Source organism: Phocoena phocoena, chromosome 9, assembly GCF_963924675.1.
Source record: "Phocoena phocoena chromosome 9, mPhoPho1.1, whole genome shotgun sequence".
NCBI classification, from domain to species: domain Eukaryota; kingdom Metazoa; phylum Chordata; class Mammalia; order Artiodactyla; family Phocoenidae; genus Phocoena; species Phocoena phocoena.
Window position 1 is genome coordinate 6526094 of NC_089227.1, and position 26107 is coordinate 6552200.

Here is a 26107-nt window from a genome sequence, read left to right on the forward strand (position 1 = left end):
GCAAAATCAAGATTCTTCTGTGGCAGAAAGTTGGCCCAGCCTTCTTCTGAGTTAACTTAGAAGTTTTTAGTGATTTCTGAGTCAGTATTTCCTAGTCACTGAGCCCAGGAATTGGGGTGGGCTTTGGGTCACACTGCAAACCAAGGAAAGAGAGGCTGCAGGCCTCCCCCACGGGGACCATTTTAAAATAAAACTTAAAAGGAATATTTAAATTAAGTAGGAGTAAGTGAAAAAATGGTTCATCTTAAAACAAGCGTTAATTGAAAACATGTGCATACACACAGCACACAAATCCAACCGCACTTACAAAACCACCACAAAGGGTCAGGCGAGGCTTTCTTCTAAATGAAAAATAACAACAGCAGAGAATGTTCTGAGCAGAAAGCTGGAGCCCTCCTCAGGGACTTCCTCTAAAAGGCGCACAGTAGGTGTGGCCTCCTCAGCCTTAAGTGCCCGGCACAGACCCCCTGGTCAGACACGGGCCCAGATGCCCCCGCTTTGAAGCCCTGGGCCCGTCCCTGTGGCCGGTTAGCGGTGGTCAGTGTCAACGGCCCCTTGCCTCAGTACAGGAGCCACGGCTGCTCACCAGGCCACAGACAGCCATGTGAGCAGAAGGCGGAGGGGTCAGCCTCTGGGAGTGCTTGGAAGGAAGGAAGCAATTCATTGGACTGGACCCAGTCCAGATTTAACTCAGATTCAAGTCGTAGTAATACTTACTGAGTCTACCACGTGTCACTGAATCCTCCCAAGAGTCCCTATTTTATAGGTGAAGAAAAGGAACCTCAATGTGATGGAGAAGTGACCTCCGTAGTGGTGGGACCAGAGCTCTTATCCAGTCCTTGTGGCTCCGAGGCCGTTGGTCACTGACAAGTCATTGTAAAAGTCGGTGGGGGTTGGGGGGCGGCTGACTTGCCCCTTTTCTGACTTTTCAAATCCTTTATGACCTGAGTGTGAAAGCACTGGTTCAAATAGTTGTGCTAAGGACCCGACATGTTTCAGTAACTTGAAGAAAAAAGCCAGCGGCAGACTCTGCTCGTGGGTGAAATCAGGTCCATCACCTTTTTAGGGAGATGACTTTTCTCCTTTCACTGCTTCTGATTTGTTCCCAGCAGCAAAAAGGATACGATGACTCCCCCGCAGAGAGCAATTCCGACCTGAAGCAGCACAGTGGAAGTTCAGACTAGAGAAGTGGCTTAGAAATCTCAGCCGTGTTAGCTCTGTCCCCTCCACACTCGCCCCCCCAATCCACCCCTTCCCAAGCAGCACCCCCGTAGACCGGCCTCCTTCTGCACCTCTGCTTCCTTTCCGTGATCCCCGTTCCTGTAGGTTCCCCCGCAGGAGTGTCAGAGGTCCTCTGTGACCTCCTGCGTACCGTCTCCTCTGGGCTTTCCTGTGGCTCTGCAAAGGCCGCCTTTGGAAGTCTTCACACAGCAAAGGCCGGGCGGGTCCCAAACGCCACGGGGCAGCTGAGGAACTAGACCTAGCCTTACCGTGGCCCGTGCTGCCCATGGAGCACAGCGGGCGGTGCTGGGAGCATCTTGGTTTTCAGAAGAAAACACTGTTGTCGTGGCCTCTCCCGGTGTCTTAGTGATTACTCCCTTCTTTGGATTTTCGTTGTCGTCATTTGCTTTGGGTTTTTGTTTTTTGTTTTTTGCTGTGGTGGGGGGTTTGGGTTTTTTTCTAATGCTCATGAGTATACCAGCTTAAATGTGTGCATGTTTAGAGATATGACCTTGAAACACAGTTGTACACTAGAGACTGATTTCTTTAAAACATGAGTAATAATAGATGAAAAAATTTAGAAGGACATTCAGACCATCTTGGGGTGGAGGGTAGGATGCACAGCCGCACAGAACCCAAACAGTGGTTCTGCAGAGAAATACCTGCCGGAGAGGTCTTTACCCCCCATTCTGGATTGGAAACCTTTTATTTCCTTGCAAATTACAAACCTTTTCCAGAATTTCCTTCAATAAGAAGAATGCATGGAGAAGTGATTCGTAGAGATAACTGTAAAAAACCCAGGAAGGATCACTTGTATCCCCGGGTGGCCCAGAGGAGGGGAATGCAGCGGGGGAAGGAGAAATGGAAGAAACCTTATTTTCTTCGTGTAGCAAGTTGTGTGACTGGGTACAGTGAAGTACCAAGCCCAGCACCTGGCACGTGTAGGCAGCCTGCTCTTTGCTGGGAACGTGGGGTAGCGTGGCTTCATTTGCTTGACGGTGAGAAACGCGAGGACCGTTCCCGGGTAGCTCACGGTTGGCGACTTCTCCCCTTGTCAACCTGGCTTCCTTCAGCGGCTCTGCACCGCTTGGCTGTGGGATGTCCTGTGATTATTTCATATGTAAAGTCATCTCCCCAAAGGACTAACGCTTTTCTTCACGGCAGTGAGCACTTCGGATTCATTCCTGGCAACTGTTGTAGAACCATTTTATTAAATATGAAATAGGTTTTAGTTGAAGAAGTGAATGATCAGAAAAACAAACAGCCCTCGTGGCCCAGGTGCAGGGAACCAACCCTCACTCGGTGGCCAGCGACACCCAAGGTGATGGCTCCCCAGGCCAGGGCGCTCCTAGGCCAGGCTGGGATGAGTTCCAGGGGGACAGCTCCCACTGCGGGGCGTGTTACCCAGCCTTTGTCATTAGAGGGTGTCATGCAGGCCTGAGCAGAATGGAAAGCAGAAGGGATGTGAGTTGGGTGGGGACGTGTCAGCCTTGCCCCACTGTACCTCCGCGCCATCTTGCTGGGAATGACACCGATTGTGAGCTCGCCACAACCTTCCTGCTGCTTTCTGCTCGCCAGGTCTCTGCTGAAGAGGGTCAGGCCGAGTCAGAGGTGAGAGGTGGTGAGGGACAGCGTGCAGTCTTAAGTCAGACTCTGAACCGTCACGTCACGTTTTGACCCTGGTTTCAAGCAGTGGTCTTTGACACCAACCCCGTCTGGGATTTTACGTTTCCCACTTCCTTAACCAGCCCTCCTCTGGGCTTTCCTCTGTGCTAACCATCCGCGTCCCCTTTTCCACCCCACCCCCGTCCTTCCCTGCTCTTTCAAGTCTCCTAGCTTTCGGATGGGCAGACCATCCCATTCCAGTGGGTGCTTCGGCGGTGAGAGAGGATAACTAGCCCTTCCTCGTCCAGGTGACAGGCAGGTCTCCGCGGTCGCCTTCTTGAGGAAGAGCTTTGCAGACTGTCAATTGCAGCTGTGCAGTGTGAAGTCCTAATCTTACTGTGCTACCCCACACCGGTCGGGCTGAAGTCATCACCTGAGAACGCGACGGGGCTCTGAAGAAATAGGTCAGAGGCACCAAAATCGCTGTGCGGGCAAAGCGTCCAAGCAGTGGTTTGGCCAGCGGTTCAATCAAGGAACACTCCAGTCCCATAGAGGTCCAGTTCTATGTTACCTGATACAGATTCTGATGTATAATCTGATATGTATCATTCATCCATCCATGAATTTTCATTCAGTACATGTCCATGTATTTAAAATACAGATGACCAGAGACAGAACGTGTTGCCAAGTACTCCAAAGAGATGTATTGGACTGAATGCATAAAAGATGAGTATGGCTTTCTGAAATCTTCTCCAGTCCAAACCCATTCCTGGTATTCCAGAATAGGTACAATTCATTTCTGATCTACCAGCCATTCAACCACCTATAAACATGGAATTGATGGTCAGCCCTGTGATTCAAGATTTTTCATTTCCATTGTCGGGACCATTCTCTGGACAGCATCCTATAAAAATGAAAAGTGATATCTTTAATTTCAGAATTTTAAAGCATCCCAAATTTCCACACAGCTCATCAAATTCTGTTGAGTGCATTTAAAAGAGAAATCCTGAGGGGGGGGTAAGTGGGGGGCTAGTTGGCTGGTATCCTTGAAGACACATAGGCAGAAACAGACTGCAGTGGTTTGGCTACTGTGGATTACTGCTATGGTGAAGCCTTAGTGTCAGACGTGATTTGTATTTCGAGAGATCTGTGATTTATGAAGCACGTTCACGTCCACCATCTCATTACTTCCCACAACTACCCTGTCAAATGCATCAAGCTGGTCTGATTTCAACCAGCGGGAACACCGAGACCCAGAGAGTTGCGATAACTGGCTGGAGATCATCCCATAATGATACATCACAGTCTCCACAGTGGCAGGGTAGATGTTTGATGCTGTCACTGGAAACCTTCCACAATCCCTCCCGGGCCTTCCCGGGATTCATAAACATCAGTTAACTCCCAAGAAAGCGGATACACTATGCACAGGTGTCCTAACTCAGTCTATTTTTTAAAAGTCATAAACTGGGCTTGGGCTTATTTGAATGGCTAGGAGGAGAATCGTGAGGAAGGAAGTCAACCAGTTTGGGTATTCTGTGCCCCAACTCGAAAATAAAATCGGTGTAATTTTAAAGTCTTCTGCTTGTTAACTTAATTAGAGCTACCTGAGTTTGCAAATGTGTTGGACGTGCCGAGGCTTGGCGTGTTTAGTCCAGAAGGCATATTACAATGCACGTGGCAAATTATCAAGTATTTAAGAGGACTTTTTGAGTATTACACGTGCATATTGCAAGTTGCAATGTAGATTGAAATTCAGTTTGACAACAAAGGCGTCTTTGGACGCCTGCGAACTGAGGCGTCTACGAACTGACAACAAAGGCGTCTTTGGACGCCTACGAACTGAGGACTATTTGTTAGTTATGAGATCAAATATGATAAAATAAGGAACTCCCGATAAAATATAAAGTTTTGGAAAATAAGAAAAATCTTCTTCAAAATCATAATGAGACTTTTCCCCTTCCACACAACCTTTGATTAAACACACAGTGAAAACTTAAATACTGTTTTGTATTTACTCTTATTATTCCTCCCAATTATTTCATTATAACTGAACCCATAGATCTAGTTTCCTACCATCTGTTGTGTGGATTAAATAAGTTTCACAGGCTAGTCGGGTGCCGTAATCACAATTTATAACATTTTTCTACGGGATAAACTTACTCTCTGCTCCCCGAAATGGAAAAATGTATTGATAGATCAGGAAGAAAGTGGAACTTGGGAACTCTTCACTTCTGTCATCATCTGAGGAGAAACCATGTGTGTGCGACGCATGGCGTTTCCCAGGGGCTGCTGTATGCAGCTGTTCTGAACAACACTGACGTGCGCAAGCTTCAGCTTACTCGCCTTTCTAACACTTTCTATATATAGTACTTCATTCAGTTATTTCTAATTTTTTTTTTTTTTTTTTTTTTTTTTTGCGGTACGCGGGCCTCTCATTGTTGTGGCCTCTCCCGTTGCGGAGCACAGGCTCCGGACGCGCAGGCTCAGCGGCCATGGCTCACGGCCCAGCCGCTCCACGGCATGTGGGATCTTCCCGGACCGGGGCACGAACCCACGTCCCCTGCATCGGCAGGCGGACTCTCAACCACTGCGCCACCAGGGAAGCCCCTATTTCTAATTTTTAAACCACTTTCATAAAGCCGTTTAACATGCAAAACTTTGAAAATCATTTCTCCATTTTTATGAAGTGTATTTTATTATAAATGTCCTTCTTTTGGCCTTGTTCAACACAGATTTTTGTAAATGATCTCCCCGATAATGTTTTATTATAAAGAACTATATGGTCACTATAGAAAATTTGAAAAATGGAGAAACTGTAAGGAGGAAATAAGAAAAACCCAGAATCCCACTATTCATAAAACACTGTTGTTAACAGCATTTGGTGTATTTTCCTCCTGTCATATTTCTGTGCATTTTTGAATAGTTGAAATGTATATACATGCACATTTTGAAATTGCCACCATAATACAGTTTCAGTAAGGCAAAAGAAATGATAAATCCTGATACAATGAAACCTCTAGCAAACTCGGAGTATCTTTTCCTTATTTATTTTTAAATCCATTATGTAAATATCTTATTTGAGATTTCCTTAAACCTTTTCAGGATGAAAGTGGGCAAAATCTTCCTCTGGCTTTTAAAGCTTAATCAAATATGTTACCTAGCCTAGAAAGACTTTACGATAACCCTCCAGAAAGTTGTGAGGACTGGCAGTCTTCTGAGACATCCTGCGTCCTCCTCCACCACCACCAGACACACGGAAACGGGAGAGGCAGAGGAACCCGTGTCAAGTCATCCAAGACTTTGGTCACGTGGCCACCACTTACCCATTGCTTCCACGTCTGAAATGTAAATGCAACATGTGTATTCACATCCCAGCAGTCAGTCCAACGAGATATATCTGTACATATTCCACCTCTCCCCATTCTGTGTGTGTATTTGCATAAACAATAATTTTAAGTAGTGATAAATGCCAAGAAGAAAAGAAATCAGGAAAATGCGATAGAATGCAATGGTGGGGACTTAAGCTATTCTGGTTCCAGACAGGCTTTTCTGAAGGGATGTCATGTCCATTGAGTTGGAATCTCAGTGATAAAAAGGGAGACAAAGATGCAAAGAGCTGGGGAGAAAGGGAAGAGCATTCCAAGCAGATGGAACAGCCCTGAAGGGAGCGGGAACCTGGCACCGGGGAGAAACGGGGGCGGGGCTGTGTGTCGGGGGAGAACATACGTGGCTGGGCCGGTGGACGGGGGGAGGGAGACTGAGAGGAGGTGGGGAGGCCGTGGGCAGGGGCCCGTCCCGTGTTCTGATGATACTGGGAAACCTGGATCGTTCAAACCAAGAGCAGTGCAATGTGATTTCTGCTTCAAAATGAGGTACTCTGTGGAAAATGGGGTAACAGTAAAAACAGACAACTTCGGAGAAGGGGATAGATTGGCAACAGCCCAGTGACTTTGGTTGCCGTTGAAGTGTAGAGAAAACAAATTAAAACAATTATGAGTTTACTTAGGCAATTCCACAAGCGTCTAAGTGGATTTGGAGAAATCTGGAGAAACCTGTTTTCATGTTGTGTCTTAATCAGCCGTACACATTTGCCCGGGCTTGTGGGCAAAGAGAAGGGCCCACTCCCACAATGACACAGGAAAGCCACAGGCTCTCCCCCTCACATCAGGGGTATCTCAAGACTTAAAGGAGGCAGATTGTTTTATTTTCGGTTAAGATAATTTGGGGGATTCTTGAGAAAAAGAACAGCCTGACTCTGGATCAGCTCTCAGTGTCCGAGTGTAATTCGCAGATAACTTCCCGTAAGACTCCCTGGAAGCCACGTGAAGCCCGGCACCAGGATGAATCTCAGAAACACCTGCTGTGCAGGGGACCTGACAACAAAGGACGGTGCTGCGTGATTCCAGGAGAACGAGGTCCCCAAACAGGCAGAACTATTCTAAGTGAAAACAGATTGCGGCGTGTGGTGTGTGGGGCGGGGATTGTCGGGGCGGGGCCGTGAGGGAGCTCCTAGGGTAAACCGTGATGTTCCAGGGGTAACAGGTTACACGGGTGCATGCATTTGTTGAAACTCATCGACGCTACGCTTAAGACTGATTGTCTCACTGTTTGTGATATTACCTCAACAACAGCTGTCCACTCATGTTGAACTGTAACCCGTGGCATGTCAGGGTGAAGGGTACCGACATCTGTACCTTACTTTAAAATGCATCAAAAAAAGAAGATGGATAGATACGTGACCAAGTAAACGTAGTAAGTTGCTACTTTAAGGATGTTCACAGTACAATTCTTTTAGCTCTTCTGTCCATTTATGAATCGTCGTAATAAACTGTGAAGGTGAAAAGCTAAGTGCTTTGCAGGGCCCTACTGTTCTTGGTTCAGTAGGATTTGTCTTCACATTTGCAGGAGGGAGAGCAAATCCTTAGAATGCTGTACGGAGCTTGACACAAACACTTTTAATTGTCTGGTTTTCAACTTCATAGCCCTAAGGTCATATTAAATTTCTATTTGAATCAATTGCTTAAATATGCCGAAATACAAATTTTAATGAAATTCTTAAAGTACAATGTATTTCTTTTTCTTTCTTCTTACGATTGGGTAAATATTCTTCAGACAAAGAATAAAGTAACTCTGTTTAATGCCCGGTATTTGAGTAAGCCAATCGGCAGATTCAAACATGCCCAGTTCAGACAGCACCTTAGGACAAGGACACGTCCACAGGGGCCCCCAACGTCTGTCCAGAGGCACCTTATGTCAAACAACTGTCACAGTTGCCAGTAGTTAGCTGTAGCGAAAGAAAGTTGAAGCTTTTGTGTTCATTCCATCCTCAGAACCATTCTGGGAGGCCAGAATTGTTTTCACCAAGTCAGTACTTGAGGAAAGCGTGGCGTAGAGCTCGGGGAAGTCGTTCAGTGTTGCATAAGGATGAAGGGCTGACCAAGAAACTTTCTCCTGGCTGAGCTAAGGGCTCTCGCTCTTGCAGTTTTGTCTTAAATCTGCCTCACTAGTTAGTGATTTTTACTTTTTAATATGACTGATTCAGTATTCTCACATTGAAATTTTCTCACTGCTTTATATTACATAACATGAGATATTTGGTATAAAGATATTTATTTGTTTACACAGGTTGTCCAGTTGCTTCTCAAAATGTTTTACAAATTAACCTTCATATCAGTAATGTGTAACGTTGCTATTATCTTCCAATACAGGATCTTTTATGAATGTAAAAGTAATTCATACTAATTGTAAACAGTGAAGGGTCATGGTAGGTATTCATCAAATAAATACTCGTTCAGCACTTTTTGAATGAGTGAATGACAACACAATTACAGTCTTCTTGCAATTATTTTCTTCTATAACAGGCTAAACTGGCATGGCATGTTTTCCTTTTCTACTGATGAAAGTCACTTTTGCGTGATTTAATAATAAAAATTCTTTGGTTCAGCGAAGAGAAATTTACAAGCTAGTACCCCTGATCCTTTAAAATGAAAGTAGATGGGATTGTTTTCATCCTTCTGTGTACAGAAGAAATGCTTCAGAAATGTGCTCCAACACCCAGTTCTAGTCAATACTGGTCACCTGGCTGGTGTGAAGGGCATGATGGATACTTGGGGCTCCCTAGACCAGAGCTGACCAGTTAGGCTGAAATTTAGAGACCATGGTCTGTCAGCTGGAAGGCAGCTTTTGTTCCAAGGTGTGCGGACAGAAAGGTCACCCTTTATCGTCAAAACCCTGTACCTCCGTTGGTGGTGGCATCTTTAAGGACCTTAGAATTGGGAAATCAGTCTGGCCCCGTCCACGTGCGTTGCCAACTGTGTACAGCGGTTCCAACTTGAGGTTCCCGTCAGAGCGGTCCACACTCCTGGGTGAAAGCAGCCAGAGGTGTTGGGTCCATCCCGTGTTATGGTTGGAAGAGTGATGGAATCACTGTGCCCTGGAGACACTGCCGGGGGCCTCTGTCTTGTGGGCCGTCGCAGTTCCCTTGTGAACGTTCTCTCTACCACCAGATTTGAATGAGACCACAGAAGGGGAAAAGAGGGAAATCCCCACACAGTTAAAGAGGAAGTAAGGGTTGCTTCATATTTACTGTTGGTGTAAATGCTTTGCATTGATTGTGTGGTATCTGAACACGTGCTCGCTGCCGGGGCACTAAAATGCAAGAGCGGACGGTGATGCTCTTCGGAACACTTCTGTGGGGAGGGGACAAAGGACCTATCAAAGAGGAATGAAGACTGGAGAAGAGTTCCTGAAGGGAGTCCCTGCATATTGACTCTGGCCTTGGTGTTGTTCTCAACCACCTGGTTGCAGGTTGCATCCGTGGAAGAGCCTGGCCTGGGCTGAATCTAACTTCCAAAGCCAGGGGCCATATTTCTTCACTTATGATAATTTGGGTTCAAAGTACAGTCCCTTAACAGCTCCCTGCTTCAAAAGGCCCGAACCTCTTTGTTTTCTCATGCTTGCCTGTACATGTTGTTCAAAGAGCTAGGTTTATAAACATGGCTTTATTATAATCCTCTCCCTTGCTTTTAAAGATAGACTACCAAACGTATTTTCATAGTGTAACTTTGTCCCCTAATTTAAAATGTTTTCCTACATTAAGTTTGATACCTGAAAACATCAGGGAGTTAACCGTGCCAAGGCCACATCCCAGCAGGGGATGCAAAACCCTTGCACCTGCGCCTGGGTGTGTGGGCTCCTTGGAGTGTAGGCAAACACAAAGGCGTGTTGGTTTCTTAGTAGCTGAGTGTGTTTTTTAAATATATGTTTTCATGTCGTCATTTTCTAAATGTTATATAATATTTAATTTTATTCTTTGGTGCATTCGTTTAGAATATTTTTCATCTCCAGCCAGGGGGTTTCAGTTTACACTCTTGTCATTGATTTTAGGTTGTACAGTGTTATGGTCAGAAAATAGGTTTGTAAATATTCTTTGAGCACGCAATAATGTGACATGCAGTTTTTTGCAAAGTAAAAAGTTCATTATATGGTTGTTAACTCATCGTTGTAATGCTGAGTTGCGTATTATGATATGTATTTTTTGTTTACTAAAGCTCTTATAGACTGTTTTATCTTAAAGATTTTCATAGAATTCCCATCTGTTTCCCCTTGAACTTTTAACAGTTTTGAACAATTCCACGCATTATAGAGATGAACTAGTCCTTATTATGGACTGCACCTCAGATAAACTTTTAAACATTTTTCGTCACATTTGTCCTGAGTGGCCTTCGATCGGAATATGTCGTAAGTCACTGAAGTGTGCAGTTAGTTGAAGATTGCGAATATCCTTTTACTTTAGTTTTGCTCTTCTACTTGGCATTTCATGTGATACCTCTTTTCCTCTTGTTTCCAGTTTGCCAAGGGACAAGTAACAAGCTCACCCAGTTGGGCACTTTTGAAGACCACTTTCTGAGCCTCCAGAGGATGTTCAATAACTGTGAGGTGGTCCTTGGGAATTTGGAAATTACCTACATGCAAAGTAGTTACAACCTTTCTTTCCTAAAGGTTAGTTCAATGAATTTGATTCTTACCCAAATATAGTAGAAGTAAATATAAGTAGATAAAGGCCTTGGCAGAATTTAACTGGCATTGTATTTACTTTTGCTGTGGTAATGATAAGTCCTAGGGACCTACACATGCAAGTTTTATGAAAAGGCCACTTTACCAGCTAGTGTCAAGTTATAGCTATAAAAGAACAACAAAGAGAAACAGACTGGTCTGGCATTCCGTGATCATCATGGACACTAATCTTTTAACCGTCACTTCAGCCATGGTATCCTGACATACTGGCTCTTTAAAAAAAAAAAAAAAAAAAAGCCTCCTGCTTTGTAGCATTTGTCTATTTCCTGGGTATAAATACCCCCACCGTGGTTGATTTCCAGCTACCAAGAGTTTAACGACTCATTCACAAAATTCCCAAATGTTTCACAGTAGGCTCTAAGGAGCCAATGGGAATCAGCCCTGAAGGCTTCTGAGTTTGGTGTAAACTTAGGATTTGATTGGTTTTCTTCTGGGTTTGTTTGGTTTTTTTTAATAGGAAAACCTGCAAGACAGATAGAAAATAAATTAATAAAACATTTCCATTTTCATCTCAGTGTGTTGAACAGCAAGCAAAATGAAAGTCACAGCATTCCTAAGTAATACACATGGTCCTTTGTTATTGTTATCAAGCTGAAGAGGCAAAAATGCAGGAATCAGGGCTTCCCTGGTGGCGCAGTGGTTGAGAATCCACCTGCCGTCGCAGGGGACACGGGTTCGTGCCCCGGTCCGGGAAGGTCCCACATGCCGCGGAGCGGCTGGGCCTGTGAGCCATGGCCGCTGAGCCTGCGCGTCTGGAGCCTGTGCTCCGCAACGGGAGAGGCCACAACAGTGAGAGGCCTGCGTATAGTAAAAAAAAAAAAAAAAAAACAAACCCAAAAAATGCAGGAATCATCGTAAATTCTGTCACCTCCCATGGGATCCAATGGTAATCACCTGCATGCTTTGCATCTGTCAAACACTCCTGTTCAGCCAGGTGTCCTGGGCTCTCTGGACCTGTTTCAGATCTTGCATTTGTGAGTTCCTCAAAAGAGAAATAATATGTTTATGTTTTATCTCCTTAGACCATCCAGGAGGTTGCTGGCTATGTACTCATTGCCCTCAACACAGTGGAGACGATTCCTTTGGAAAAGCTGCAGGTCATCAGAGGAAATGTGCTCTATGAAAACACCCATGCCTTAGCGGTCTTATCCAACTACGGTGCAAATAAAACGGGACTGAGGGAGTTGCCCATGAGAAACTTACAGGGTGAGAGGCCAGGGAATGGGGAGGCTATAAATGCAGAGAGTGACCTCGGATGGTACTCAGCAGACTTGGTGCTTTTCTGAATTCCATTCAGAGAAGACATTTATTCATCAGACTCAGACACAGAGGTGTTTGCGTGCCAGCCGTGTGCAAGATACAGCAGGTGGAAGTCGCTAAGAAGATAGTAGATGGTGGGGTGGGAAGGGAAGATTTAAGCCAAGTACCAGTTCTCCCTGGTTCGTGGAAAAGTATCCAGAGAGTTGGTAAAAAGTGGTAAAGGTTCTGGAAAAGAGAGTATGACCAGGTGACTGGAGCTGGAATGCTTAGGTAGTCTGCCAGTCTTACTACCTGGACCTCAGGTATAAGGGACATACATTAAAAAAATCAACCCTAATTTGAGACGTTTTCCAGATTAATGCTGATATCCAGAAAACCATTTTTAAGTTAAGGATAGGGAAGGGAGTAAAGGTATTACAGGAGAAGTTTGAATTCTTGTGAGTAGGGCACTTGTGTGAGTTCTGTGAGAGGAAACTACAGAAGACGTAGAAAAGACGTCAAGTTGATTTTTAAAAATTGAAGGTAACAGTGATTGTGCCCTCACCACGCGGCAGGTGCAGTGCCAGCTGTGTTAAATTGGTAACTTCACTTAATGCCCACAACCTTCCTTGAAAGCAAGTGGTAGCTCTGCCACTTTACAGATAAAGAAATGGTGGCAAAGTAGCCCTCCTGAAGTCCCACATGAGCGAAAGGACGGCCGGGGGTGGCCACCCAGTCTGTGCCCCCAGAGCCCTCGCCTTCGCATCTTCCACGCAGCTCTGACGAGCGGGGGGGCCGACCCCAAATGGGGGATGAGAGCAGAGGATGCACGACAGAGTGAGGGTGCTGGGCAGGGAGGGGCCTGGTCCCAGGCCGCGGTGCTGGGATGGCTGAGTGTCCAAGCCCCACGGAGCCTGACGTCTGCTGTCCAGGTTGCCTCCTGGGCTCTGCATTCAGGAGGCGGCCTTAGGGCTTCCCACCCCCTCACCTAAAGGGTGCAGCTCTGGCGCTGGGTTGTGCTGTCCGTGCTCGGTTGTGCTCCGCCTGCCTGGATTCCCATCTTGCCTCACGCTGTCGCTGTTTCGTGGCGACAGGCAGAGGCGGGTGGGAGCGGACTGGCGGGTTCCAGCCCCGGCTCCATTGCTCACCAGCCAGGCACCCGGGAGCGTGTTCTCTGTGTCTTCAAAAATGGGGATGGGGCTTCCCTGGTGGCGCAGTGGTTGAGAGTCCGCCTGCCGATGCGGGGGACGCGGGTTCGTGCCCCGGTCCGGGAAGATCCCACGTGCCGCGGAGCGGCTGGGCCCGTGAGCCATGGCCGCTGAGCCTGTGCGTCCGGAGCCTGTGCTCCGCAACGGGAGAGGCCACAACAGTGAGAGGCCCGCGTACCGCAAAAAAAAAAATGGGGATGAACGATGGTGACAGACTTCCGAGGGGGGCTGAGAAGACTAAGTGAATTACTCCAGGTGAAGCGCTCCTGGTATTATTTCCGTTGTGGGTATTGGGGTAGTATCAATCCCGATTATTTCATGCTATTAAATAATCCTCTAATGTGGGTTACTGGACGAGAATTACACACTGTTATTGATAACTAACGCGGGCCTCTGCTCCTCGCCACGCTGCCCGCGGCTTCTGTCGGGCCCTCGGCCTCCCCGCTGGCGCTCTCCCGGCCCCGATCTGTCGTCCCGAGGGTCCCGCTGCCCTGACGTCTCTCTTCTGCGTCTCCAGTGCTGACCTCTCATCGGTTTATCCCTTGACTCTGGCTCCCTCCTGGTGAACGTTTTCACTTGGTTGTCCTGCTGCCGTCTCTGACTTCGCATCCAAAGCTCCCTTTCCGACGCCCCCAGCCTGCCTCTGTAGCCCCCGCCCCACCCCCACCACCCCACCCCCACCACACCCCACCACACCCCACACCCCACCCCTGTCTGCTGAAGGAACCGCCCCCCTGAGCCCTCGGGGCCTGTGCTGCGGTTGTGTGTCCACTGGAGCCCGCAGCGCCCGCCCTCCCTCAGGTTCCTCCACGTGCTGCCGCCGTCAGCCTTCAGGAAATGTCAGTCTTTCCATCAGCCTCAGAGAGCTTCCCAGGGAGAACCCTTCCTCTGCCACGTCCTTTTCTCGCTGTGGGATGCTGGCCATTACCTAGGTATCTAGATTTGAGTTACAGTCAGAGAACCGCGTGAGGATTAGCTCAGGCCATGCTATAGCCCGACTGGCCCCTGTTGTGAGTCGTGGTCCGCTGTGGCCGTGAGGTCATTAACTGTGTCTCCCGTGCATGTCGCTTCTTAGAAAGGGACCGACAGAAAGCACTCATCTCCACTGACCCCGCAGCTCTTGGTGCTGTGCTCTGTGTACACAAGTCATTCAGGAAATGTTTACACAAACGTCATGGATAAAACACGCGTCCTCTGCTCAGGCTTGACTCTTCGTATCACCCCTGATTTTTCGCGTCCTCCCAGCTCTTCCTTTGAACAGTTGAGCGGGTTTACATCTTGGCCTTCCCAGCGCCCGTCCCGTCTCTTCCTCACACGTACACGCCCTCCTGCTGCACCTCACTCCCACCCCCTTTTCTCCAAATGAAATACTGCCAAAGCCCCTCACAGCATCCTCCCTTCCACCTGCCCTTCCTGTTGCATCTGCCCTTTCACATCGTCATCACACGGTCATTCCGGTCCAGCCCAGACCAACCTCCCCGGGAACCACCGACTCGCTACACTTGTCGTTTATGCTAAGTGACTGAAGCATTATCTTCTTTCCTCCCCATATTTCGAAATTCTGATCATTCATGGTTCAAAAACCCAGGGCAGGGGAACCCTGACTCTTCCACAGAGGAGTCCATCAGGTTATTTTCCACTGCCCCCAGTGAAGTTCCAAGGGGAGTCTCATTTGCAGGTTGCCATCTTTTAGCAGAAGGCAAGACGTGAAGAAACGCATGCATACTTCAGGAGAATTTAGGAGAGATGGTGCATTTGTTCATGGTGGTTCCTTTCTCACGCAGAGATCCTGCAAGGCGCCGTGCGATTCAGCAACAACCCTGCCCTCTGCAACATGGACACCGTCCAGTGGAGGGACATCGTCCACACCGACTTTCTAAGCAATATGTCGATGGAATTTCAGAGCCAGCTGAGCAGATGTAAGTGTTCCACGTGACCCCTGCCCCCAACCTGCAGCTCTTAAGGTGGGCAGAGCTGTGGAGCTGGGGTGGGGATCAGGAAAGCAGAGTTAACATTATGTTACATTAATCTAATACAAAAGTAAGTATTGATAGTAAACAGATTATATGCTCACTAGAAGACAGAGGGGAAAAAAACCTGTTTTTCATGGTGACACCTCCCCTGCTGGCAGATCACCCGCCCCCACCCCCACCCCAGGACAGCTAAGCCCTCATGTGGCATTGAGAAGAGCCCGGCGAGGTCACCCCTGGCGAGGGGGCTTCTCACATCTTGTGTGAGGAGACTGCCTAGGCTTTTGTGAACTGCTGACTTGCCGCTGAGACTCAAAGTAGCGCCAGGCCCTCTGGAAGCTTGGGGGCTGAACTCTGTCCTCCTGCTGCTGGGCCTGGCCACTCCCACATGGAGCCCCCAGCAAAATTGGGGAGCATACGGTGACGAGTTTGTCCATATTTAACTAGTTCCCATTACCTAGTCCCTGCCATTCATCAGTAAAGCAGCCCATGCAAGGGAGAGGCTGGCCAGGGCCGGGCTGCAGGTCAGGGCTGCCCCATTAGTGCTGTTGGCAGTGGGAAACTCTGAGGACTCTAAGCTCCGCTTAGCCGGCTGCCTTCCTGATCTCGCTGACCTTTCGGTCTTGAAAATAAGAAGCCATCATCATTTCCTTTTTCTGTTTCTCTACAACTGTGCAGTGGATGCATGGGTGTTTGTTTTTGCTTTTTGGGGTTTTTTTGGTCTCAGAATTTGGAGATGATATGGATCTTAAAAATCAACTGGAGGGCTTCCCTGGTGGTGCAGTGGTTGAGAGTCCGCCTGCCGATGCAGGGGACGTGGGTTCGTGCCCCGGTCTGGGAAGATCTCACATGCTGCGGAGCGGCTGGGCCCGTGAGTCATGGCCACTGAGCCTGCGTATCCGGAGCCTGTGCTCCGCAACGGGAGAGGCCACGACAGTGAGAGGCCGGCGTACCACAAAAAAAAAAAAAAAAAAAAAATCAACTTGAGCTGCTTTGTTTTTTGGTTTTTTCTTTGATTTGATTGATTGATTATGATAAAATACCCTTAACATAAAATTTACCATCTTAATCATCATTTTTTAAAAATAAGGACCTTTTTTCCTTTTGTGTATTTTTGTGGTGAACTTTTTTTCTTTAATTTTCTTTATTTTATTTATTTATCTTGGTTGTGCTGGTCTTAGTCGTGGCAGGTGTGCTCCTTAGTTGCGGCTCACAGGCTCCTTAGTTGTGGCATGTGAACTCTTAGTTGCGGCATGCATGTAGGATCTAGCTCCCTGACCAGGAGTAGAACCCACGTCCTCTACATTGGAAGGCAGGTTCTTAACCTCTGCGCCACCAGGGGAGTCCCAGAAGGACATTTTAAAGGCATGGAAAAATTGTCATAACGTTTTAGCAGTTTTTTTTAAAGTTATAATACAGTGTGTAGTGTGATATTAATTCTTATATGTAGATATACTTATATGCCTATATTGATTACCTCTGGATAGTCTTATTTCTTCTTCTTGCTTTTTTCTATTATCTGTATTTTAAATGATGTCTAATTCTTTTTTTGTCACAGAAGGTTAAGAATAGCATCATAGGCAGACTTTGAATCCCTTGATTGGCAGATGTTTTCCTGTGTTACAGAAAGATGCCATTAAACGTTTTTATTTTAAATATTTTCTTTTATAAACATATTATATGCTTATAATAGAATTTTGGAAAATATGGGGAAGTATCAGGTAAAAACGAAAGATAACGTGATATCATTGTACAGACACAACCACTTTGAACATATCTATGTGTTACTCTGGCTCTTTCCTCTTAAGTTTCTTTCTCTCTTTCTGTCTCCATCTGTCTCTCTTCACAATGTACAACCCGCACCATCCATTTGGGGCTCGTCCTCCCATCCTTCAGGATTCTAAGAAGTGCCAGCATTGCACTGATGCCTCTCACCCCTGGGAGCGATTGTAAACCTTGTCGGTCTTATTGAAGGGGTGCCCTGGTCCAACAATCACTTGGCAAATCGTCAGCTCTTCTGTTTGAAACCGAAATTCTCCCAGAGACTGAATTCTTCCTGACTGTGGGAGACTTTGGGACACATGTTAAGTCCCTTGGTTACTGTGTCTTTGCGATGGAAGTGATCTGCATGGCTGATCTCTTTCTAACAAATTTGGTGGTCAGCTCTTCTCTGTGTCTGTATATAGAACACTTGGTCCTCAGATTTCTTAATGCCGATGAAAACAGAACACAACTAATGAGATCAAAACCCTTAGTAGCTGTCATTTATAGTCAGTCATTTACAAAAACTGCACGAATGGATTGATCAATTACAGATATTTTCAGACAGTAACTTGCAAATTAATAGCTGAAGTTTTAGATAATCAACCAGGTGACACAGACCATGCACGTCCTACCCTTTGTGTGGCATCCAGGCCTCTCTCTCTTTGGCATGGAGTCTGGGAGTATTTATTTACAGGACCCCAACTCCTGGGATCACTGAGGATTGGACACGGCACGAATGTGGTTGGTACATACCCATCCCCCCAGATGAGGCATCCTTAACATCATTGTGGGAGATGCTGGAAAATTCTCCAAGCCTAAGCAGATTTGAAATGTGGACCCATGAGTCCATTTAAATCCCAGTTTTCATGGCCTGCGACAAGTCAATAATCGCTCTCCTCCTCAGTTTCCACAACTGAAATGTAAATAAAAGCAGTACCTGGTTCTTTTTTTTTTCTCATGAGAGTCTTTTTTAAATCATCTTACAAACCAACCAGTTGAACAAACAGAATAAGAAATTTGAAAGCACTTCCTTGTTTCTAGGATGTGGCTTTGCCTAGGGGCTTGAGAAGGGGCCATCAGTTTCTTGTTCCCTTTCCCTAAAATATGAATTTAACGATTACTTTTATATTTTAGGCCCAAAGTGTGATCCAGTCTGTCTTAATGGAAGCTGCTGGGGTGCAGGGAAGGAGAACTGCCAGAAACGTGAGTCGGGGAGCAGAGTTTCACTGGCCATCTTCTCCCCTTACACTTGCATTTGTTTTCCCTTTGAAGACTCCGAAAGCATTGTTGATTTTAAGGCCAGATGTTAGCAGTTATGTGAATGACAGTCTTGCAAATCTCCCCGTGTGCAGTTAGTCCAGCGCGGGCTGTTGTTGGCACTCCATCCTGTCGTAAGTCAGTGCAAGTGGGCCACCCGTGTACCCGCCATTCTCTCTGAACAATATGTTTGGCAGGTTTTCCTGGGAATGGGGGCTTGTCTGTGTTACCTGAGTCATGGCACCTCTCACGTCCTCGCCTCTCCTGCTGCCCCCCTCTCTTGAGTACCCACCTCCAGAGAAGCAAGAGTAGCTTCTTCTTCAAGGGGGTTTTTCTGCGGGAATCCTAGTTCGGGAGCGTGAATGGCCAAGGAATCTGGGGACGTGTCATCTTGAAAACTTCAAGTCTAATTGTGATGTGACTGTTATGTCCTTTTAAACACTGCTTTCTGGCAGGCGTCATGCTATTTGTACATGCTTTCTGTTACCCACCCCCAGACTCAATTCTCATCGGTATCTAATTCAGCAGTCTGAAAGTCCAGAGTTGATCTGAGTCAGTTCTCCTAAGTGATGAGAAACAAGTAGGGAAAAAAAAAAAAAGTACAGTAAGAAAGACCAAGACTCAGAATCACCAAATTGATCCATCTTTCATCCGCTGTTTGCAAGTGCTCTGCGAGGTCCCGGGGAAGGCATCCTTCCTCCCTCCCGAACCCTTCAGCTCATGGGTGGCCTCTGCTTCTTTCCAGTGACCAAAGTCATCTGTGCCCAGCAGTGTTCCGGGCGCTGCCGCGGCAGGTCCCCCAGCGACTGCTGCCACAGCCAGTGTGCCGCCGGCTGCATGGGGCCGCGGGAGAGCGACTGCCTGGTAATACCCACCCCAGCGGCTTCTCTGGCCCGAGATTCAGAGAGCCTTCCTGTGACTGCACTGTACTGACTGACGTCTGTAGCCGCCCGGGTGACGAAGCATCTCTCAGTGTCCTGCCTTCCTTCACCACTTACTTGGTGACCTTGGGCAACTTATGTGACCTCTCCGTGCCTCAGTTTCCTTGTCTGACAGTGGTGGAGAGTAAAGTACCTACCTGTTAAGTGCTCTAAACAGCACAGTGTGTGTGGCCTCCATACCCAGGACCTGGGCATAGAATGAGCCAAAGTACGAACTGTGTGTTATGGGCCCCTAATGTTTCTTGTGGCCAGCACCAGCCTCGTCTCACTGCTTATTGCTCCACTCGATTCTCATTACAAACCTAGGGCGTTGATGCCGCAGGGACCCCTGAGGTGTGTACGGAGAAGTTAAGGGGCCACACAGATCCCGAGTGGCGGGACAGCTGCGACTCCATTTGTGCCTTTCGCCCCTAAAGCCTCTGCTCTTTCCACCTTGGCTCAGAGGCCTCCTGCGCATATCCCTCCACGCCCACCCCCCACCTCCTCGCCCCCCGTGGGGTCCCGATGCCCTCGCTGTTGTCCCTGTTACTGCAGAAAGCTCACGCGAGACCTAGTGTCCCCATGGGCCGCGGGTGCCACACATCTGATCATGGGCGCCTTGTGAGTCCCGAGACACCAGGGCGGACAGACGGGGTCCCAGAGTCAGAGCTGAGCGAGCTCCAGACTGGGAGACTCACCTTGGATGGGATCCAAAAGAGTCTGGTTTTCAGGAACAGGGAGGCTAAAGTTCCAGAGGCTGGACAGGCCCCCCCAGGCTTTGGACTCGGCTGGTCTGGGCCGGTCCTGATGTGCGGCTGGAAGGAGACGGCCCGAGGCTGTTGGTCAGGGCCCCTCTGTGCGTGGTCTGGTCCCCTCTGCACAACACCCCCTAGTCCAGGTTCTCTGCGTTTGGCAATAAATTCTAAAATGTATCCTCAAGTGTTGTTTAGGAGGGAAACCTGACGTAAGTTAAGCCGAAGAATAATTTCACCGTAGAGTTAACTACTCTCGTGTGTATACTCCTGCCTTGTTCTGAAAGTTAACGGAGACGTATTTTTCCCTCATCATAATCTGTAAACTCTGACAGCTGGGACAGTGGATTTAAGAAAAACCATGCTTTTAAGAGAAGGGTCTTTCTGACTCTACCGAGAGTACTTTGCTAGACGTGTGTGCTCTGACCAAACACCTGGACGCAGAGAACCGCGGCCGCAGCTCCCCGCACGGAGTCTAACAGCCGCCGCCCCTCCCCTGACAGGTCTGCCGCAGGTTCCGGGACGGAGCCACGTGCAAGGACACATGCCCGCCACTCATGCTGTACGACCCCACCACCTACGAGATGAAAGTCAACCCGCTGGGGAAGTACAGCTTCGGCGCCACCTGTGTCAGGAAGTGCCCCCGTGAGTGCCCCTCGTGGGGACCCTTCCGTTGTCAGGCACCCCGTTACCTGTTCTGTCTCCTGCTGGCATCCCCGCGTCCCCCGCTCACGTGTCCTTGGGTCCCTGTGTCCGCCTCAGCGTCAGGCAGGTGAGGGGACAGCTGCTGCTCCAACCTCGAGTCAGTTCTTGTGTCCTGAGCCCCAGCCGTGGTCGCCCAGAGTATCCCATCCTCTGATTGGCACAAACCCATGACCACTGGGCCATTTTCCCATTTAGCTCTTTGCAGGTATTTAAAAGGCCTAAGTTAGAGAGTAGTTAGAAGACCTGCCTTCTTTAGTGGTTAAAAATCTGGTGAAGGTTTTGCCCTTAGGAATACTGCAGAGGGGTTTTTGCTAGTCAGTTGGCTTTGTTTAATCATTTGGGCTTGGGTTTTGCTTATTTCTATTTGTGCTTTACAGATGGCTCTGGTATTTAGGGAAATGGCAACATGAATTATTTCGTGGTAGAGGAAGTGTAGAATTGTCTCATTAAATTGTTTTAGAAACCAATCTTGATTTCCAAGAGGGAATATTAAGGAAAAAGAAAAAAATGTTTAAGAACAATTATGAGGGAGAGGTTTGCCCTACCAGATCTGTGAACATGAAATTTTATAAATTTGGAACAGAAAAAAGAACACACAACTAGAATAATAAACCACTGTAAGGTAAATGACAAGCTAAGAAAAATTCGCCGCAGTCGTGACACAGACATATACTCTTTGAGAGACAGCTTAACGGGCAGCGTTTAAAGTCCACAGGAAACCACTCAGAGCCTCAGAGAACAAAAGTAGACAGTTTTTAGAAGGAAAATGACAAATGTCCAGCAAATAAGTTTGAGGATCCACTTGGGAAAGTCGCAAGGAACACACAGAGTTCCTGAAAAGTATAGACTAACATTTGTGTTAATAGGTTATTAACACAAACACGTTGCTGCACCGGCAGCAACGAGACAGTGACCGGCGTCGGGGCTGGTGCCGAGCATGGGCACCGCCACCCATGGTGGCTGGAGGGGATGAGGGCAGCCCCGGTGTGGCAGCCCCGGTGGAAGCGTGGGGATGAGGGCAGCCCCGAGTGTGGCAGCCCCGGTGGAAGCGTGGTCTTTGTGTAGCTTCCCATTTTTTAATAAATAGTCAAGCTTCAACCACAAGTCCTGAAGGTAGACCCTGCGGGAACACAGGCTGCAGGGGGTGGGGGAACACTGTGACCAGCGAGCAGGCAGCGCCCCGAGCAGCCCGACACCGCGCCTGGTGGGGAGGCCCCGAGAACCCGTGAACCCCGCATCCCTCTCTGTTTGCAGCCTTTCATTCTTTGTCCTTAAAGTAAACAAAACCAGAGGATCAGCCCGTCATGGAGGGTCCTGAGGCCCAGGAACACCTGGTGCCGCCTTCGCCACCTCCCTTTCACTGTCCCCCAGGTAACTACGTGGTGACGGACCACGGCTCGTGCGTCCGCGCCTGCAGCTCTGACAGCCAGGAGGTGGAGGAGGACGGCGTCCGCAAGTGTAAAAAGTGCGACGGACCTTGTGGCAAAGGTGGGAAGCCGCCCAGTGCGGGCGAGGGGCTGTCTCTGTTCCCTGCCCCCAGACCTTCGGCATCACGCTCAGACGAGACGTGAGGGGATCTCCAGGCTCGGAAACGTGTCCCTTCCTTTACGCTCTGCCCTGTTCCTGGGTGTCCTCAATGCCAATTTATCCCTGCTTATCCTGTACTTTATCTTTTATCGAGAAATTTTTCAAACAACACCCAGAAACGTTGCAAGAATAGTGTAATGAACACCCATATGCCCTGCACTTAACTTTACCAATTTTCAGTAATCGCCACGTTGCTCCCACTCTGTGTGTGTGTGTGTGTGTGTGTGTGTGTGTGTGTGTGTGTTTTCTGAGCCCAGTGACAATTACAGGTGTTATAGCACTTCACCCTGCATTCGCCAGCACACTTTCCTACATACGGGACATTCCCCTAAGTAACAAAAGACGAGTTTAACATCGATCAGTGCAATTCTAGTTTTCAGTTTAATTTCCACTCCCCCACTGTCCCAATACGTCCTTTTTAGCTGCTTTTCGATCCAGAGTCCAGCTGAGGGCTGTGGGTTCCATGCTCTTCGTCAATTCAGGACCATTTCTCAGCCCCCTTTTCCCCGATGCTGTGCAGACCCAAGGACGTCCCTCGTCTGGCCTGGGCATGGTTTTCCTCCAGGCGGGACTCAGGTGGGCAGGAGCATTTCCCCTCATTGCGTCCCACCAGGTGGCACAGCCATTTCATCCCGTTACCACGATGACAGATTCGATGATTTACTTGAAGTAGCGTCAGATTTCTTGGTGGTTATAAAGGAGTGATTTCCTATTTCTGTCATGTCTTCTACGTTTATTAGTTGACATTCTTTTCTAAAATAGCTTTTTTAGTACCCATGTGAGGTCATTGAATCCTTTTTTTATTCAGTTTATGGTAATCCCTCCTGTCATCATTCACTTCGACGTCCAGACTGTCTCCCGTGTGGCCCGTGGGAGCCTCCCCGGTTGGCACCCGAGTCCTTGGCAGGTGGCAGGCCTAGACCACGTCTTCCAGTCCCACAGAAGACGCATCTACACTCTTTGTACCTTGCCACTTAAACTTAGCATACCCTGGAGATCACTCCAGATAACTTCGTATGAATCTTCCTCGTCCTACTTTGCAGCTGCTGGGCCCTCCCCGAACCCTATCCATAATCCCCTATACCCTATCCCCTCTACCATAATTTATCCAGCCAGTCTCCCTGTATATGGTCATTTAGATTGTTTCCACTGTTTTGCTGTTATTAAAAAAAATGCCTCAATGAATAACCACTTATCTCGAACATCTGCTTCAGAGGCCACCTTCCCTAAGAAGCATCTGTGATTTCAGCTGAAACTGATTACCACCTCTGTGCTCTTACATTGCACGTGTGTTCTCTCACGGGGCAAACTCAGCCTCTGTGCTCCACGTCATCGAGTCCCTCCAGCCCCCCTAGGGCGTCTGTGCCATTACCATCCCCACTTTACAGACCCACGAGCTCCCAGCGGGTCTCTCTGGCCACCTGGCCTTGTAGCTCCTGTGTGGCAGGGGTGTCAGGGCCCTGAGAGTTAAGTGTCCTTTGGCTCCAGGAGACCTCCCGGCAGAGGGGACATGGAAGGAAGAAAATAAGAACCTGGGGCAGTGCCTGGCACAGAGGAAGTAGAAGAGTTAAGCCCCTGAAGAGAGAGAGGGTTATACCGTCAGCACCCTCAAATGGATCAATAAAATCAGAGATGATTTTTGTCTTTCTTCTGTTAGTTTTGTGTCAGCAAACACTTCGATTCTCCTGTAATCATTATGCTCTATGTTCTACCCACCCCCAGCTCATATCCTGGAGTAGTGGCCAACTCAGATCCCTTCGGGTATAGGGCGATGCCAGGAAAACAAAGTTTGGAAAATGCGTGTGTCGATGGTCTACAACTTCTCCAAATCTGATCGGTCTAGGGGTGAATGTGTAATTTATCTCCAAATTTAGGAATTCAGGTAACCCCACCGTCACCATCACACCTAAACAGAGAGAGAATGGATATTCTTTCAAACATGTGGAAATCTCTTCCGAACCTGTAATTAAACAGCAAGTCCCCATTGGCAGGCACCTGCCTCAGGGCTTCTTGTGCGGAAGCCGGCCTCACTCTGTTGTCAGCCAGAGCCTTGGAATCCTAAAACAGCCTCGCCCTCCCATTCCCAAGCCCACAGTGAGGCAGACGCAGTACAAGGCGAGCCTGGAGGTCCAGGGGTGCTGACGGGACAGGCCCCACTGCCAGGTGGCAACCCAAGCAGCAGGGACTCTGGACAGAGTGGAGCAGAGGGAGACGGAGGGACCGGGGGGACCTTGTCCCCAGGGAGGCCTGGGTGAGGCCAGGGGAGGACCTCACCCTCATCCTTTCATCCTCCCCTTTCAAAACCTCATTGAAAAACAATGAGATTTTCCATGATTATTCTTCAAAGTAAGATACAATCTGAAAGAGAGGTACCAAAGATTGCACTGTGAATTCTAGAAGTAGAGCCACAACAGATAAATGGGCTTTGGAGGGAGCTGACATTTGAGATGGAAATTCGGGAGTGAATGTAAATTAATAAATGGGCTCAGAGTGTGGAAAAAGGCATCTGAGACTGACGTCACAATAGGACACAGATCAAAGCACATGGCTTAAGTAAACACTGTGGAAGAAAAGCAACTTATCTGATAAGAGTTATTCCAGTATTTCTTATGATGTAACATCAGACGGCCATTAAAAACCATGTTTGTGAATGGTTTTAATGACAGGACAAATGTTCACAGCATAATAAGTGGAAAAAAAAAAAAAAACCAGCTCCATATCTAGTGTGACATAACCATGGAGGATAGCTAGAAGGAAATTTTCTAAAATATCAAAGGTACATAGGAGAATTGCTTGTCATTTTGTTCCCCTTTATTCTGTGTTTTCAAGGTTTTCTCAGATGAATGCATCTTGCTCTTTCCATTAAAAACAAAAAAATCTATGCATATTGTTTCTTTCAGTTAGAAGACCAAGACGCAGGCCCAGTTAGGCGAGGGGAGGCGTTGAGGGTCAGTAGGGGCACGTGGGTGAGCACAGGACAGCACTGACGGCGCAGGGCACACTGTCATGGAGAGGAAGCTGGAGTCCTCAGGAGCAACTGTACTCTGGCCCAAGTGGGGAAAATGAGGAGGAGAAAGCAGGTTCCTTGAGGACAGCCATGGCGTCTCCTGTAACCACTGCAGCCCCAACCCCGCCATGGTCCCTGGGCCCTAGCAGGCCTAGCAGTGTTTGTTGAGTGAATGAATGACAGCATGGCAGCAATAGTTCCCACGGCTGCAGTTTCCTGCCTGCTCCCCTCTGCCCGTGGAACACTAGCTATTCTTAGTTCAACAAATGCGAGTGGAATAAACACCTCCCTTATCTTTACAGTTTGTAACGGAATAGGAATTGGTGAGTTTAAAGACACACTTTCCATAAATGCTACAAATATTAAACACTTCAGAAATTGCACCTCGATCAGTGGAGACCTTCATATCCTGCCAGTAGCATTTAAGGGGTAAGTAAAGATTTCTGAGTTACTGATATAATAGAAAAAAACGAAATCAGCTTTGTTCACCTGCAGGATGTTACTGATCGTCCTGTTACTTGTTTCAGTGATTCCTTCACACGTACTCCACCTCTGGACCCAAAGGAACTGGACATTCTAAAAACCGTAAAGGAAATAACAGGTGTGTGCCGCTAACATATCATATGAACATAAACAGGAAATCAGTGTTTTATGGAGAGAACATTTAGCAGTATTTTCTTCTCCTTTGGCATAAAAACATTTATTCTGAAATGCTACCATTCATGAGTAATCAGTTCTTCGATATTTTTCAAAAATGCAGTTTCCCCTGCACTCGAGAGGTGAGCTCTTTAAGCAA

The 26107-nt window shown here is 47.7% G+C and overlaps 1 protein-coding gene across 3 annotated transcripts in view; it reads left to right on the forward strand.

Moving 5' to 3' along the window:
* EGFR (epidermal growth factor receptor) overlaps positions 1–26107 on the forward strand; it is a 184868-nt gene that overhangs the window by 117487 nt on the left and 41274 nt on the right. Inside the window, exons 2-10 of one of the 3 annotated variants that reach the window (XM_065883459.1) lie at positions 10676–10827; positions 11925–12108; positions 15134–15268; positions 18218–18286; positions 19086–19204; positions 20516–20657; positions 22089–22205; positions 25614–25740; positions 25839–25912. In XM_065883459.1, coding sequence (XP_065739531.1) covers positions 10676–10827; positions 11925–12108; positions 15134–15268; positions 18218–18286; positions 19086–19204; positions 20516–20657; positions 22089–22205; positions 25614–25740; positions 25839–25912 — 1119 coding nt within the window. Of the gene's footprint in view, positions 1–10675; positions 10828–11924; positions 12109–15133; positions 15269–18217; positions 18287–19085; positions 19205–20515; positions 20658–22088; positions 22206–25613; positions 25741–25838; positions 25913–26107 lie in introns of those variants that run through there. The other 2 variants (XM_065883460.1, XM_065883461.1) reach the window with 2 other exon arrangements.